Raw genomic sequence first — 18,063 nt, 5'->3', positions numbered from 1 at the left:
TTCTTGCAACCATTAAGGGGAGAGTGGGAAGGCAAGTACAATCCCCCATGCCTCATTTCCCACCTTGGACTCTTTACAACCTCTATCAGAAAGGGAATGTGAAATCAGGGCAAAAAAAGGTTGATCTGTAGTGTGATCTGTAGGAGACTCGTAAGTCTGGGTTCTGCGCCTGCACAGGATCTCGCAGGTGGAATATCCAAGCTCCTTGTGGCTCTCACGTACCTCCCGTTGTGCTCAGCGGGACTATTTATTTCGCCTTTAGTTCCATTTTGGCTACAGACTGTGACTGAAGCAAGATGTGTCTGTGGCCACACTTTCAAGGTCTCCTTTGCAACCATGTGGGTTAACCATTAGGGTTAACACACAGCTTTATAAAAACTGAACCTGAGATTCTCAGCATGCCTATGATAGACCATTGCCAAACATTAATAGGGGGAAAAAAATAAGAAGAAGAAGAACATGACAAAGGTCAGCCTGAAACTCACTGATTCAGCTATTCTAGCCACTGCAGAGACCGTCAACCCAAAGAGGTCTTCACCCTTCAGGTATGCAGGGAAGAGCTGGAGCATTTCAGAAGTCTTCCTTACAGAAGCAACAGGCTCCAGGATTTTATCCCAAACACCTACGGGGGGGGGGGAGGGGAGGAATTAAAGTGAAAACAAATGAAAGCATGAGCAATACAGGACAGGAGTCTTGGCTCAGTTGTTATTACACCATTTATGGACATACTCGCTTTGGAGGTAGAACGGAGATTGCTCTGAAATAGTGAAAGAAAGTTTACACACGCCTATATTTCACTACACAGTGCATCCAACTTCTTACATGAATACTACCAAAAAATGTAGTATTCTAGATTTTAAGGCCTATGTAACCATGTGCACCATTATGTTCTCTATAATAAGCATATTGCATACACAGGTGTATTTTGCTGTACATGGTAGAATGTTCCTATAGCATGCCCATATGTGATGGTCTCAGCACGAGACCATCGCAAATGAAAATGACATGGGCACCCACAATTTGCTACACTGAAGTAATATATGTGATGGAAATGTGGAATGATACTGGGAAGTGGAATGATACTGATATACTGTCTTCAGTTTTGCTGTCCATTTTTAAGTAATGGATTGTCTGAATTGACAGAACTGTGATACAACATTCAGGCAATAGCATCAACATTGTAAGTTAGAGCGCATGTAATATTTTAATGTTTATTCAGTTCAATCCAGCATAGAATCAAGACCAAGAAACCTGAAATAAATTCCTATAGAGAATTCCAGCCTCAGAGGCAAGACGCTTCCAAATACCAGTTGCAGGGGAACAACAGCAGGAGAAAGGGCATGCCTGTGGGCTTCTCAGAGGCACTGGATGGGTCACTGTGTGAAACAGGATGTGGGACTAGATAGGCCTGGGACCTGATCCAGCAGGACTGTTCTTATGTTCTTAATATGCATCTGGCACTATATTAGTGAAGATAAAACTCTATTGACACTCCCAGGATTGTGTGTTGTTACCTTTTGGGGTTGTACCAGTAAGAACCAGATCTTCATGGCCGTGCTCAACAATCCTGATCACAAAGAGGGGAAGGCCATCTTTTTCTTCAATGGAACATAGGTAGCGACATCTACAGTTAGCAGACCTTGTACTCCAATACAATCGGCTGGCCTCATAACCAACTGGATAGAGCACCTTTGAAGAGTGGAAGGCCTGCATCTGGTGTGGCAGCAGCTGGCCAATCGTATGGAAGATCAAGCTCCCCACCCGGAAAGTGTGCTCACGATCCCCCCGTTGTACTATGCTGGCAATCTGTCGGACTTCATCACGTTGGACGTAGACCCGCCTGAAGACTGCAAAATAGCTGAGTTCTTGCTCATGAGCTCCCTTTGGTTTGTGCATGGGGCAAAGCATAGTTTTGTCTTTAAAAAACATGCATTGTGCTTTAATGGCACAGGTAAAGTGATAAATATTGGTGCACCTTAACCTGTGACAGCCGCTGGTAGCGCCCATTTTGTGACAGAACATGCATTTCATTTGCAAGCCCCTTCGCAGGGCTAGTTCCACATTTATTAAGGCACCAGCTTGTGTTTCATAGACTTCAGTAGACCAAAGAGCACAGTTCAAATGGACCCAGAGGTCTAAATCAAGGTTAAGAAGTCTGGCTGGTCCATCTGTTAGCCCATCGCCCTCTTCATGACAAAAGCAACATTTTCGGTAGTCCTTAGGTACAGGATCAGGACTAATGGTTGTGCCCAGTTTCTTAAGGTATTCATCTATCTCCTCATCACAAGGAGGCTTGAAGGTACCTTTGGGAATCACAATCTGTATGTTCCATTTCTTCCATTTCATTCCTTTCCACTTCTTACTTACTGGTCGACAGTCATCAAGGCCATTGGGTATTGTTCTCAAACGAGGTTTTAGCTTCACCGTTACCTTAAGCTCATCTGGTTTAGGTTCTACTCTGGCTGCTTCAAAAGCAGGAGGAAAGGTAATGAGTGGGGATGAAGGTGGAGAAACCTTTTCCTGTAGCTGTGGGAGACAGTGTACATCCAGAGTAGAGATGTTGTTGTTATATTGGTGGAACACTTTGGGGGCCACCTCCTTTACTGGGACATGTTGTAAGGAAGTAATCAATTCCTGAGAAATAAGCAGAGGGGAAATTAAACATACAGTTAAGGAAAACATGCACACATATCTTAAGTTTTAGAAGCTTTAAAAATATAAAATAAACTTACAATCCCAAGACTCATTTACTTGTGAATCTGCATGTCAGCTTGATGTTTGAATGACATATTAGTTCCACTTACTCACAAACAAATATATTCATTGTTAGATACTCCAGCCATTTCAAGCAAAATGTTTTAACTGGGCACAGTTCTTTAGGATGTCAGGACAGACTCTGTGACAAAGTCAGTGAGATACTGATGCTCCTGGGACATCACCTGAACACGGACACCACCCAGGATAAAATGCAAACCTCACCAACCATTCCAAGCACACTTGGAGATTATCACTTGAAAAATGGTGCAGATACATTTATTGGGAATATTTTCAGCATGTGCCCCATTATGCTAGGAGAAGCTCCTGGTAAATTGCTTTGTACTGCAAAACAGTTGAAAGCACTGGAATCTATATGGAGTCATCTTTGTTGTGTGACATGAAATAAACGTGAATATATTAGTACATTATTTCATTTATATTGATATTTATATTATATTTATATCCAGCTGGCTGGCTGCCAGATTGAACTGCACCACCTGTCACTTGTCCTGGGAGCTGCTTGTGGGAAGAGTGGCTTTCGGGGCTTGCAGGCTTAAAAACAAGGTGGCTCGCCAAAGCCCCTTTGGGGCTGGGCCTTTGAGCGTGGGGCTGGGGGCTGGGGGGTTGGGTTGTGCCAGGCCTTTTGCAGGTATGTGTTTGGGCTCTCAAGTGGGATGGTGCTGGGGGTGTGCCCAGGAGTTCTGGGGCAGCTATTACTGTAGTGATGGGGAATAGAAGAATTGGCACTGGCAGAGCAGCTGGCTGTTACAGGGGAAGGGAAATCAGTAATTTAGTAACTATTTCCTCTTTCAACTGCTTTGTCAACTCTCAGGCCTCGGGGAGCAGCTCCAACGACCCACAGAGTCTGGCCTTGCTCCTCTGCAAGAGTAAGACTAAAATTGAATAGAATAAGACTAAAATTGTCCACGATTTGATCGTGGATGAGGGAGTTGACCTGGCATTTATAACTGAGACCTGGTTGTGGGAGGCAAGTGGTCCAGTGTGGGCTCAGCTTCTCCCACTAGATTACTCTGTCATGGAGCAGGCTAGGTGGGGAGGTGGTGTGGAGTGGCTGTGGTCCATAAGAATACCATTTCCCTTACCAGGGCCCCTGCAAGACAGTTGGCTTGTATTGAGTGCATATTTTTGAGGCTGGGAACTAGGGATAGATTGGGGATTCTGTTGGTGTACCGTCCACCCTGCTGCCCAACTGACTCCATAATTGAACTGATGGAGCTGGTTGCGGAGTTGGTCTTAGAGTCTCCTAGACTTTTGGTGCTGGGGGACTTCAATATCCACTTTGGGGCTGGCTTGTCTGGTGCTGCTCAGGAGTTCATAGCAGCTATGACAACTATGGGCCTATCCCAATTAGTTTCTGAACCAACTCATGTTGCCGGCCACACACTCAATTTGGTTTGGATCAGGGGGTGTTCCGTGGGTGGGGGAGCCAGTAGTTTCTCCATTGTCATGGACGGACCACTACCTGGTTAAGGTTGGTTTCACAGCCACAATCCACCCCTGCAGAGGTGGTGGACCTATTAGGATGGTCCATCCCAAAAGGCTGCTGGACCCAGTAGGATTTCAAAAGGCCTTGGAGGATTTTGATGTTAGTGCGGTCAGTGATTCTGCCAATGCCTTGGTGGGAACCTGGAACAGGGAACTCAACAGGGCAATAGACATGATTGCTCGTAAGCATTGCTTCTGACCTGCTTCAAAAATGGCCCCTTTGTATACTGAGGAGTTGCAGGGGCTGAAGTAGTTGGGTAGGCGACTAGAGCGCAAGTGGAGGAGAACTGGGTTCGCATCTCACAGGATACAGCATGTGACCCATTTGAAGACTTATGCAATGGTGGTGCATGCAGCGAAAAAGAGATTTTGGTCTGCGTGCATTGCGACTGCAGGTTCGTGTTCAGCAGAGCTATCCCGGGTTGTGAGAAGTTTAGTCTCTGCTCCTTCAAATCAGTCCCCGGGGTCATTCTACTGTGATGCTTTTAATGGGTTCTTTGTGAACAAGATCTCCTGTATTCGGGCCAAATTGGACTCCACTATTCTGCAAGGTCTATGGAGGAGGTATCTAGTGATCCCTCTTGCAGTATTAGATTGGATCAGTTTCAATCTGTGACTCCTGAGGATGTGGACAAGCTGCTTGGGGTGGTGCGGCCTACCACCTGTTCTTTGGATGCTTGCCTGACTTGGTTGCTTCTATCTTGTGAGGAAATTGTTGGAGGTGGCCTAGTTAATATCATAAATGCATCGCTGAGGGAGGGTAGGGTGCCTCCTTGTCTGACAGAGGCAATAGTTAGACAACTCCTTAAGAAGTCTTCGCTGGACCCCTTAGCAATGGATAGTTACAGGCCAATCCTCCCTAGGTTGGGCAAGGTGATTGAGAGGGAGGTGGCCAACCAGCTCCAGGCAGTCTTGGAGGAAACTGATTATCGAGACCCATTTCAAACTGGCTTTAGAGCTGGCTATGGGGTTGAGACAGCCTTGGTTGGCCTGATGGATGACCTTTACCGGGGAATCAACAGAGGGAGTGTGACTCTGTTGGTTCTTCTGGATCTCTCGGCAGCGTTGGACACCATCGACCATGGTATCCTTCTGGATCGCCTGGGGGAGTTCGGGATAGGGGGCACTGCTTTGCAGTGCTTCCGCTCCTATCTCTCGGGTTTCCAGATGGTGGAGCTTGGTGACAGTTGCTCCTCAAAACGGGAGCTGTTATATGGAGTCCCTCAGGGCTCTATTCTGTCACCAATGCTTTTCAATATCTACATGAAACCGCTGGGTAAGGTCATCAGGAGATTTGGTGCTGGGTGCTATCAGTATACTGATGACACCCAAATCTACTTCTCTTTTTCATCTTCATGAAATGGCACTCATTCTCTAAATGCCTGCCTACAGGCAGTAATGGGCTGGATGAGATGAGAACAAATTGAAGCTGAATCCAAGCAAGATGGAGGTGCTCATTGTGGGGGCTCAGAGTCTGAGGGGTGAGTTAGATTTTTCTGTGCTGAATGGGGTTACACTCCCCCAGAAGGAGCAGGTGCGCAGCTTGGAAGTACTCCTGGACCCAGGCCTCACCTTGGTATCTCAGGTGGAGGCCATGGCCAGGAGTGCTTTCTATCAGCTCTGGCTGATTCAACAGCTGCACCCATTCCTTGAAGAGGATGACCTCAAAACAGTGGTGCATCAGCTGGCAACCTCCTGGCTTAACTATTGCAATGTGCTCTACGTAGGGCTGCCTTTGTACACAATTCAGTAACTTCAGTTAATTCAAAATGCGGTAGCCAGATTTGTCTCTGGCACAACCCTTAGAGACCATATTATGCCTCTTTTGAAACAGTTACACTGACTGCCAATATGTTTCCAGGCAAAATACGAAGTGCTGGTTATTACATTTAAAGCCCTGAACAGCTTAGGTCCAAGTTATCTTAAGAGAGCGCCTTCTTCTGCATGATCCCCACTGCACGTTAAGGTCTGAGGAGGTCTGTCTCCAGTTACCACCGGTTCGTCTGGTGGCGACTAAAGGCGGGCCTTCTCTGTAGCTGCTCCTGGGCTATGGAATGCACTCCCAGCAGAAATCCATTATTTGAGTTCATTACTGTCTGGCCTGGCCTCCCAGGGTTTTTAAACTACTGTAAACTGTTTTAAATTGTTTTAAATGGTTGCCCTGGTTTTCCAGGGTTTTTAGGTGTTTGCATGTTTAATTGGTTTTATTCTGCTTTTATAGTTTTGATTTTAATTGTTAACTGTTTTAATTGTTTTTATCCTGTTGTAAACCGCCCTGAGCCATTTTGGAGGGGCGGTATATAAACCGAATTAATAAATAATAAATAAATAATAAATATATTCTGAGCCTGCTAAAGGACAAATATTGCAAATAATTTTGATGAAATTCAGTATTTCATTCCTTATATTTTAACCAGAGTTTTGGAACATAGGAAGCTGCCTTATACTGAGTCAGACCATAGGTCCATCTAGCTCAGTATTGTCTACATAGACTGGCAGTGGCTTCTCTGGTTGCAGGAGGGAGTCTCTCTCAGTCCTATCTTGGGAGATGCTGCCAGGGAGGGAACTTGGAACCTTCTGCATGCAGATGTTCTTAAGGTCAACCACATTATTATGAATATTTTAATCTTTAAAGTGTATTTTATTAAAGCAGCAGCACTGCAAATTGTTATATACTAAGGAACTGCTATATATTTACCTTGCTATCTGAGTTTTTTGCTTGCATGGATGCTGAATAAAGAACAAAGCAATTGTTGCTACAGAAGACAATGTCTTTCTCTACCATCTCAGACTTTTCTCTGGAATCCTGAAAATGAAAAGTCAAAGAGCACTAAAAATGTATTTCAGGAAACTGTATTTCAGTAACAATCAGCAATGCAAAAACCAAGATCTCCATTACTTGTCTTATGCTAATATAAAATCTTTGAGCCCAAATCTACTTTAGAGTGATCTTGGAAAAATATGATGCATATAGTTTGTAGCAACATCAACATTTTAGATTTTAAGTCCTGGCTTTAATGTACACTTAACTATTTTGTACATTCAGAAAGCAAATCTGCTTTGTGAAATATACATTAATAACACATATTTGCTCTCTGAACATACAGAACAGTTAAAAGCTGCATCTTAAAGCAAAAATTATATTTATTTAAGACACAAAACTTTTATTATGAAAAGGTCAGAAAGACAGACATTTAATTTTAACAAGAAATACTACTTTGTAGGTATATGTCTACAATGACATTTCTTTAGGTATTATTTTGATTGTATAGAACTACTAGTAGTGAAAATAATTTCCAACCCAAAATTAAATTAACCAGCAGTAATAGTTTGGATGCCAGCCAGTTTCCAAAATGTGTACTTTGGGACATTATGAGATTTGTACACAAGACAAAGAGCCTCTAAGGATAAACATTTTTTAATAGTCAGTGAAACAGCAGAAATTAAATGAGAGCAAGAGAAGCAAAATGATGAACTGACTTCTGCATGAGCAGATAAAACATCATTACTCTGAGGTATTTTCTCAAGACGTTCCTGCTCTGCCAGAGACCACTTTTTAGGGGAAAGGGAAGCTCCACTGAATCCCTCCACCCTCCAAAAAGCAGTGAAGCAGAATAGCAATAACTGGACCATTATGCAATGCAGGGTATACAATTAAAAGTAAAGTGTGCCGTCAAGTCGGTGTCAACTCCTGACGACCACAGAGCCCCGTGGTTTTCTTTGGTAGAATACAGGAGGGGTTTACCATTGCCTCCTCCCATGCAGTATGAGATTATGCCTTTCAGCATCTTCCTATATCGCCACTGCTGCCCGATATAGGTGTTTCCTATAGTCTGGGAAACATAGTCTGGGTAACATACCAGCGGGGATTCAAACTGGCAACCTCTGGCTTGCTAGTCAAGTCATTTACCCAATGTGCCATTAGGTGGCTTGGGTATACAATTAGGTATATTTATTTACCTAAATAATAGAGTTGGGTGTTCCCTTCCCCCATCCCTTTTGTGGAATTACCCTAAGCACAAACATGGGTGTGTCACACTTTTTACAGTACTACCTGCTTCAGGAAAGGTAGATCTTTGAAAGATTTCCGTACGCCACTACCCAAAACCACCACTTTACAATGAGAACACCATTGCGGCCTCAACACCGAACCATCTGTGACATTTGGACTGTGTGTCTTATAACCTGCCAAAACTTAACATGAAAAGAACAGAAATTTGTTACAAAGTACAATTTTTCATTACTAAAATATGTGCATCATGTATGTGTTTCCCCAAAACTATCTGCCCTGCTTATCCTGCCCCACCAACACCCTTTACAAAACACCATTTTGCTAACTGATGCACAAAAGAAACATACTTTGCCCATTGTCTTCTTACCCCCATATCATTTCATGCTTCTACAATTCAGGAGTTTGTGACTCAGTGATGAAATTACTGAGAACTCAATTGAATGCAGTATAATACCCTCCCCAATCTTTTATATACATAAGCATTTTGTAATCACAGTGATCAAAACATGATTCATATCACTGACAACACAGGAAAATGAAGCACAAACCCATTAACTATTTTATTTATTTATATTTTTATACCGCCCGATACATACAACTTTAGGCGGCTAAGCATTATTTATTTAAATTATTTAATTATTTAAATATGAACTCTAAGGTTCAAATTTTTAGTGCTCAAATTCATCATCATCATCAACAAAAGTTAAACAGGACTCTGTGGACTCACCGTTACCACTTGGGGGAAATGGCACATTAGGCTGCTTAAGTCCATAACGCCCTGTTAATCCATGAGGGCCCACAGTGCCTGGCTGAGAACCATGAAGCAATAAGTGCTGTCTGTACTCAAAGCCTGGATTTGCTCTGTGAGAGTTCATCATTCCCATGGAGGATGAAACATCTGGTGAGCTGCTAACTTCATAACTGTTTGGAATTCTGACATGTAGAAGGTTGGAAAATGCAGCCACCACACTGCCAATATTCTAGAGTGAAAGGAGGAAAAAACAGAACATCACCTCGATTTCTAATCAAACAGAGCTGAAGTACATGTGTTTCATGAAAAACCTTGTTTGCCCCATTGAAATATACTGACCCAATTTCATTTTAGTGATTGTACTGGTGAGAGGATTACAAAGCTGGTGAGGGTGGGAGAATGATCACATATTCAGAGGGAGGACAGGAAACACTGCCTCTCAGTTTGACTGCATAGCATCATCAGGGAGTGTATTCAGAATGAGGGCAATGCTTCTTGCCTCATTCTTATTAGAGCCTGTGAAGGCATAACACAGCCAAATCCTATTGTCATATCAAGTCCTCATCGTTGCAGTGTCTACATGATCCCTGATTGCCTGGGATCAGATAAACAAGAAGCTAATTTAAAAAAACTGAAACAAAACTGAACATAGGAAGCTGCCTTATACTGAGTCAGACCCTTGGTCCATCTAGTTCAGCACTGTCTACACAGACTGGTAGCGGCTTCTCCAAGGTTTCCCACTGGACTCTCTCAGCCCTACCTGGAGATGCCAGGGTGGGGGGACTTGGAAAAGCCTTCTGCATGCAAGCAGGTAGGTGCTCTTCCAAGAGTGGCCCCATCCCCTCAGGGGAATCTCTTACAGAGTCTCCCATTCAAATGCAAAGCAAGGTGGGCCCTGCTTAGCAAAGGGGACAGGTCATGCTTGCAACCACAAGACCAGCTCTCCTCCCCTAGACCTTCCTTCACTGTGTTTGTTGCAGGCAGTAGCAGTTTGTCCTAACAAGCTGGGGGGGTGCCAAAAGAGGCAACGGGTTGGGAAGGGCTCCTCTTTCCCCCGCCCCACCCAAGAGCTGCACTGCCTGCAGACAGGTCATTCATCAGGTAGAGTTGCATGGTTAACTGCACAGCTCTACCTGACAAGCAGCTGGCCTGCAGGCAGAGCAGGGGGGAGAGGAGCAAGCAACCTGAGCTGCTGCTAGGAAGCAGAGGCAGCTGTGTCTTCTTTGGCACACCGCCTGCAAACCCACCCCCCCGGGCTCATTAGAACGAGCTGCTACTGGTTGCTGAGAAGGGCACAGAACTATAGAACCCCAGATGCTGCCTGGGATTTGGTTTTTCTGCTCCATGGCAAAAAGCCAGCTTTGCCTTGCTGCCTCAGAGCTCCAAAGAGACAGGCATCGACTCCCTGTTAGGCTGAGATCCTTTCCAGACAGCCACAAACCGCAGGAGGTGGTTCCATCCTTTTCTGCACGTTCCAAGTGTGCCTTTGCTCCCCATGCACATACTGCTGCAGGCGTCCCTGCCACTCTCTTGGCACACATGCCCAGCAGGGACCTTGCACGATTTCCGCAGTTCCACCCGCCGGCCAGCTCTTGCACTCCAAGAAGAACCTGGCCCTTCCTCCACTGGACACAGTGGTAATGGAAAAGGGGTGGGCTCTTCTCAGAATGCAAGAGCTGGCCAGCAGGGTGAGCTGTGAAAATGGCATAAGGAGGCACTGCTTGGTGTGTGTGCAGAGAACAGGGTGGCAGCCATAAGCAGCGCAGACGCCTGCAGCAGCAGCCTCTGCACAGGGACACCTCACAGTTTGTTGCTGTCTGGAAGGACCCTGGAAGCCTGCAAGCAGAATCTGTTCCTTTCCAGTCCCTGCACAGCGCCTGGCTTCTGAGGTGCTGACTAAGCCATTCTGAGGAGAAAGCAGCCGCTGGCTTCCTCCAAGCCCTGCCTGTGCGCAGCCTCCTTGGTCCCTGTCCTCTTTGACACCTACTGCAGGTTTGGGAAAGCAGCATCTGAAAATATCATACCAAAAAAAAAAAGCAAAAAAAAAAAAAAAAAAAAAAAAGGGGGAGCAAGTTAGGAAACACGTCCCCCCCAAAAAAACCTCTCCTTGAAAATTTTCATTGGCAAAGTTTTAGTACAGCTTCATAATTTAAAGAAATGGCATGGAAATAATTATTCGGGTTTATGACCATTTTACTGCAGCAGCTCCTCTCCAAAAATACATTTAATAGCCACTACATCTAAAGGACCCTGGAGACCTCAACCAACATTGTCACAGCTTCCATGTGAACCGTAGGAGCTTCATTTCCTTACCTCTGCAGCTGTGGGATGTAAGGTAATTGCTACAGATACAAGGCCAGATTTTGGACCATTTGGGGAAGGCACAAACTGAGAGCCAAAGAAGCCAGAACCAGGCTCTGTTTTGATATAATTCCTTTTTGTTTCTGAACCTTAATTTTAAAAAGAGAGCAGGAACAAATCAAACACACATGCGATTGAGGTTACATTATAATGCAAACAGAAAAAAATAGCACAACCATTTAGAATATATTTTGACCTTACCCTTTCCAGTACTGGTGGGTAGGATTGGAATGATGGGAGATGGAACAGGATCTGGCATCTCTTCCTTTACTGCTGACAGATCAGGGTACCTACTGATTTCCATGCCCATGACACTCTCAGGAGAAGAGGAGGGAACAAAACTGTCAGGACTGTCTCTATCATCAGCAGGATCCTGAACCCTGGGAAATTAACAACAACAAATATTTATATACCACTTTTCAACAAAGGGTTCTAAAGAACCCTTTATTATTGCATAGAGAAATAATAAATAAGATGGCTCCCTGTCCCCAAAGGGCTCACAATCTAAAAAGAAACATGACAGACACCAGCAACAGTCACAGGAGGTACTGTGCTGGGGGTGGATAGGGACTCTCCCCCTGCTAAATAAAGAGAATCACTATGTTTAAAAAGTGCCTCTTTGCTCAGATAGCTGGGCAAAAAACTCAAAACAAAACAGGTTGCTCATCTGTAACTATTGTTCTGGAAGTGATCTGCTGCAGTCATAAGAGTGGGTTCTGTGCCTGCACAGGACCATTTGGGCAGAATTGACTAGCTTCTTGAAGCATTTAGCCCCGCCCACTGCACGTGGTACACCTCCTTAGTTTGGGCAGGCTAGCGTTTTCTCCTCAGTTCCTAAAGGACCAACATTTGGATTAAACCATCATATGGAACCAGTTTACAGTTCAAAAGGTAAGTAGTATGGTATGTTCTATAAACACACATTTTGTCACTTCACAGACGGCAGTGGGGCTGGCGGGAGAGTCTTATGATTACAATGGATCACTTCCAGATCAATAGTTACAGGTGAGCAACCTGTTTATCTGGATTGTGATCCACTGCACTCATAAGAGTGGGTGACTAATGAGCTGTCAGTCTGGAGGTGGGTGTAGTATGCTAAGGTAAGACCCTTTTCAGCACACCCCTCCCAGAACTGGCCTGAGCTGCAGAGCGAAGGTCTAAAATGTAGTGCCTGATAAAATGTACGCTCAGAGGACCAGGTTGCTGCTGTGCAGACATCTCTGAGCTTGATGCCAGTGATATGGGCCACAGAAGTAACCTAAGCCCTGGTAGAATGTGCCCATATTGACTTAGGGGGCTCCACCGTTTGATGTTTGTAGGCCAGGAAAATGAGTTCCACAATCCAGTGGGATAGCCTTTGTCTAGAAATTTGGCAACCTTTTACTTTGCCCTTGTAACCCACAAAGAGGTGTTTTGTGTTTCTATAGGGCTTGGTCAACTGTAGGTAGAACAGGTGCACATGTCTCACATCCAGTGAATGCAAGGAACTCTCCAGAGCTGTCGTGGGATTCTAGGAGAAGGTAAGTAAAACAAAGTCACTGTTCATATAGAAGTCAGTAACTACTTTAGGCCTAAACTCAGGGTCTAGGCGAAGTACTCCCCTGTCATCATGAAATTTCGTATAGGGGATGTCAAAGCATAGGGCATTTAGCTCACTGACCTGCCGAGCTGATGTTATGGCTAACAGAGAAGCCGCTTTTAGTGTCACAAGTTTACAAAGGGCCATTGCCATGGGCTCAAAAGGAGGCTCTGTTAGAGCAGACAGAACAAGGGACAGGCTCATTGTTCAGTAGGCCATCGAACAAGCAGGTAAAGGTTGTTGAGACCTTTTATTTTATTTATTTAACACATTTTTATACTGCCCAAAACGCAGGTTCTCTGGGCGGTTTAAAACAAACCAATAAAAACAACCAATAAAAAGTTTGAAACATTTCAACAATTAAAATTTAAAAAGCTAAAACTATTAAAACACAATTAAAACAACGGAACTCATTTATTTATGGTCAATGACAAAAAAAAAAAAACCCACTACAGCAAAGAACAATACAATAACAGAAGTACAAATTTAAAAACCACTTTGCAGACACCTTATTTTACATGCCTCCGAACAAAAACAAGCAATCCTAGGAGTAACTTCTTCATGCTCATCTCCTAAAAAACAGAGGCATATCTAGGAAAAATAGCGCCTAGGGCAAGCACTGAAATTGCGCCCCTGCCCAAAAAGGGATGACAGGGCTTGTAGTCAACAACATCTGGAAATCCCTGTTAAAAGGAACACTGTACCATCTAGACATGGTTGTTGATCAAAACCTGAAAACATGAGCCATTTTTATTAGACCTAGAACAACAGTCAGGAGTTATGTGAGGATTCCAGTGTCATTTTCTGTCTCATCTCATGCTTTTTAAAAACCATGACTTTGTCCTAAAGGATCACCTGCCCAAATTCCTGACAGCCTTTGTCTTGTGATGACAGTTGGCTCATGATGGGGTATATGTGCATTCACCACACTAGTGCTTACTTTGGCACCAGGAGGGAGGAGGATACATTAGTTTGCCACACTAGACAGAGGAATTTGCAACAGGAGCAGACAGTTCTGCCAGGGCCAAAACCAGCCCTTGCCAGACTAAGAAATCATTGTAATTTGCCCCTTCCTGTCACAAGCAGTGTGCTGTTCTTTTATTATTGACTCTCAGATATCCCAGTCATGGATGGAAAATATAGGGTCAATTTACAAGAGACACATTTTCTACATGGAAGTTTCATCTGTGCAGCTGTTGTGCAGAAACCCATGTGTAGTAATCAATACATATGTATCTATTCTGCACAGTTTCTTACAAAAATGACATTCCCACAGGAATTTTTGCTTCACATTAACTAATTCTGGGTGATAGGCAATGGACAAGAATTTGGCAAAAGAATTTGGACAGTATAAAAATATGTTAAATAAATAAAATATTTGTTTTTATCTTGTTGTAAACCTCCCAGAGACATAAGTTTTGGGTTGTATAAAATATGTTAAATAAATAAAATAAAATGATATTCCATTTACCAAGAAACGCAGACAATGAAAGCATAAAGCTGGATACAATAAAGCAAGAAGTGCATCAGAGACCCTGGGCAACAGCAAGGTCTTTTATATGTTGTTCTGTTTGCAAGGAACTGTCATATTTGCAAGGAAATTCCTGTCTCTAAAAAGTCATTTCACTTCAAGATATACATATATTTAATTAAAGGATAAGCAAAGTACAGTGTTTAAGAAGCAGAGCCCCACACACCCAGTTCTTTTCCCTATGACCAGAATAGGGTCATGTTCTACTGGAATATCTCCTGTGTTTATGGATAACTTTCTACTGAATTTTACTCTTAGTGGAAGCAAGCTAAGTGTGTTATTTATGTTTCAAAATCTAAATCTAGATCAATTTGCTTGGATTAATATTGAACACACAAAATTTGAATCTAGATTAATTTTAACCTGCTCCTTTGAAATGAAATTACATTAATATAAATGTAAAGCTGGCTTTATTTAACTGAATGACTATTTACATTTCAATTATTTTTTAAATCATATGAAGTTCAGAATATCTAATTCAGCAAAGGAAATTAGTTAATTTTAATTCTGTTTCACTGAATATAAATGTTTGGCAGTTTGAGGGAAGCAAATGTTTACATCAGTTGCAAAAATCTTGTATTTTTAGAGCTAAATGGCTATTTAGTACAATGTGTTGGATGCAGAGAATTTTGAATTCATAAAAATGAAAATGTAAATTAGCTTTCTCAGTTTAAAAGCTGCACCTACCAAAATTCCCTTCCTCATATACAACTAAAAGGAAGGCACTCTCTCCTCCTTTGCAGCTGAGCACTCAATCTACAGCCCTGTTCCCTCCTTTTCCCCAGCAATGGGTTTTCCCTTCTTCTATCAGGCAAGGCTTCCCTTCTCTTCCTTGAACTCACCCTCTTCTTGCAGGATTTCCATTGAAAAGCCTCCTGCCTTGCAAACTGCAAGCCACAACTGCTCACAGGTTGGAAAATGCAAACACAAGGGTTTTTTTTTTTAACAAGGAGGAGGAGGTGGGACAGGATGGAACAGGATGCAACCTGGAGAGCATTCACATTTCTGGACCTCTCTAGGCACGAACTCTCTGTTCATTTAACCCTTTCAGCCTCTCCTGAAAAACTAGTTTGTTGCAGTTCTCTTACATTTCTTTTATTGTATACATTTAAAAAAAAGAAACAAACATCCTCGGCAGGGGCAGGAAGGGCAGGGGGGAAGCATCAGCCTGAGAAAGCACCAGCCAGATATAATTTTTTTGAGACTACTTGAGAGCAGGCGGGGCACAGGCAATTTACTTACTTTGGACTTGGGTCAGGACTTGCAGCAAGAACATGAGATGAGCCAGCAGGGCAGGCAGCCACAGTGGTTGCAAATGGGAGCAAGCAACCCTGCCCAGGTTACTAGGACTCTCCCCTGCAGCACTTGCCAGTGTTTGCTGCCTGAAAGCAAGCCCTCAAATGACTCCGAAGAGCTTGCTCAGGCTCTTCGGAGCTTGAGGCCACGCCCCCTTAGATGTCACCATGCAAAAGGGAAAGGCCTCAAGCTCCTTGCTCTGGCTCTTTGGAGCTTGAGGCCACTCCCCCTTTGACACCACATGCAAAGGGGCTGTGGCCTTGAGCTCCGAAGAGCATGAGCAAGCTCTTCGGAGTCATTTCAGTCATAGCTTTCTGGCTGAAAGCATCTATTCTTCTTTTCTCTCCCTCTCCGGAGGAAGAGAAAGGGGAATAGACGCTTTCAGCCAGCAAATGCTGGCCAAAATAAATGCAAGTGCTCGCTGGGGGCGGGGCGCCTCTCCGGACCTCAGTTAGGGCGGGGGTGGGGCAAGGCAGGCACTTTGCGCCCTCCCTGCAATGGCGCCCAGGGCACATGCCCTGCCTGCCCCACCCTCGTTACACCCCTGCTAAAAATAAACAATAAAATGTTCCTCAGACCAATCCAAATGTTGCTTTTGATAGGGGGTGATCTGAATGGAACGGGTAATATCATAGAAAGGGCAGTTAAACAAAGTATGTGTTAATGATTCCACCTCAGCAGCTCCACATGGGCACAAATGTTCCTCCAAGGGGATCCCTCAAAATCTGCCCTCCAACACAGCTGAAGGGAGGACATTAAAACGGGCCTGAGAGGAGACCTTTCTCAGCCTGGGTGTAGGCAAATGTGTAAGGTATGTAGCTGGCCTCAGGTAATTTGAAAAGCTGAGATAATTATATCTGGAAGCAATCAGGCTAAGGTCACTCTGCTTTTCTATGTCACTTACCCTCTGTGTAATGATTTTTTTTTTGTCTGATCATAATTTAACGATTGTATATATTGCTCTGAAAGGCCACAATTACCCAGGGTGTCATCAATATTCCTCCTCCAAGTGGAACAGAAATCATCCACCAAAGTTAGTGAGCCCAACCCTTGGGGCCAGCTAGTAAGTTTAAGCCAATATAAGAACGCTTGCAGCTGGGCCTGAGACAATTAAAACAATATCTAATTATAAGCCTGGGTGAACAAATGCGTCTTGACTGCCTTTTTAAAAGTTGCAAGAGATGGGGAGGCTCTTATTTTAACAGGAAGTGTGTTCCAAAGCCTCGGGGCAGCAATGGAGAAGGCCCGCCCGCAAGTAGCCACCAGACGAGGCGGTGGCAACTGCAAATGAACCTCTCCAGATTATCTCAATGGGCAGTGTGGTTCAAGGCAAAGAAGACATTCTCTTCAATACCCAGGGCCCAAGCTGTTTAGGGCTTTATAGGTTATAACCAAAACCTTGTACTTTGCCCAGAAACCTATTGGCAGCCAGTGTAGATCTTTTAAGATCGGAGTGATATGGTCTCTCCGAGATGACCCAGAGACCAACCTGGCTGCTGCATTCTGGACTAATTGCAGTTTCCAGACTACATACAAAGGCAGCCCCACATAGAGAGCATTTGCAGTAGTCAAGTCTGGAGGTGACCAGCAGATGTACTACTGTTCTGAGGTCATTTATCTCAAGAAACAGACGCAAAGATTTAGAAATCTTTTGGAGTCTGGATGCAAGAAAACTGTTTTTCCGTTCCGACAAGCAGAAATAGCAGCCAGGTGGACTTTGAGAGAAACATTGGCCAGTTTCTGCTGCTTCAAGTTCGTTAAGATATAGCAGTATTTGGCAAGAAGTAGCAGCGTAAGGCTGAAAACTGTGCTTTTGTGCTTACAGGCTAAATCACTTCCATTTGCTTTTGTAGTTGACGTGAGTGGATTTCTTAAGGTTGTTGAGGAGGATATTGTTTAGGAACCTGTCCTCCAGGCAGTCAAGTTGAGAGTTCTCAGATCAGTGTGATGAAGCCTTCTGTCCTGCGTTAGAAGATCTTCGCAATGAAGCAGACTTCTGTGGTGACCTTTCAACAGTCTGAGTGCCTGTTGAAACCATGGCTGACGGGGCCACCATGGAGAAATCAACATACAACTTGCAGACTCCTGCAGGACTTTTGCTAGAACTCTGTTCAACAGAAGATAAGGAGGAAAGATGTATAGCAACTTTTGACACCTGTTGAATTGGAAGGCAACCCCCTCTGGAGTTGCGACTGATGCCAGCCCTTAAGCAGTATTGGGGGCACTTCCTGTTCAGTGATGTTGTGAACAAGTCGGTTTCTGGGGTCCCC

General features: G+C 44.0%; 1 protein-coding gene across 8 annotated transcripts in view; it reads right to left on the bottom strand.

Moving 5' to 3' along the window:
• KMT2C (lysine methyltransferase 2C) overlaps positions 1-18,063 on the bottom strand; it is a 302,840-nt gene that overhangs the window by 8,368 nt on the left and 276,409 nt on the right. For all 8 annotated transcript variants that reach the window (XM_053260171.1, XM_053260176.1, XM_053260175.1 and 5 more), the window contains 7 exons: positions 11,589-11,767; positions 11,340-11,476; positions 9,003-9,255; positions 8,318-8,457; positions 6,962-7,069; positions 1,515-2,634; positions 486-622 (listed from right to left, as the gene is read on the bottom strand). In XM_053260171.1, coding sequence (XP_053116146.1) covers positions 486-622; positions 1,515-2,634; positions 6,962-7,069; positions 8,318-8,457; positions 9,003-9,255; positions 11,340-11,476; positions 11,589-11,767 — 2,074 coding nt within the window. The remainder of the gene's footprint in view (positions 1-485; positions 623-1,514; positions 2,635-6,961; positions 7,070-8,317; positions 8,458-9,002; positions 9,256-11,339; positions 11,477-11,588; positions 11,768-18,063) is intronic.

This window comes from Hemicordylus capensis, chromosome 6 (assembly GCF_027244095.1).
Source record: "Hemicordylus capensis ecotype Gifberg chromosome 6, rHemCap1.1.pri, whole genome shotgun sequence".
In the NCBI taxonomy this organism is placed as follows: Eukaryota; Metazoa; Chordata; class Lepidosauria; order Squamata; family Cordylidae; genus Hemicordylus; species Hemicordylus capensis.
The sequence above is the reverse complement of the archived record's forward strand: the minus strand, read 5'-3'. Positions and strand labels throughout refer to the sequence as shown.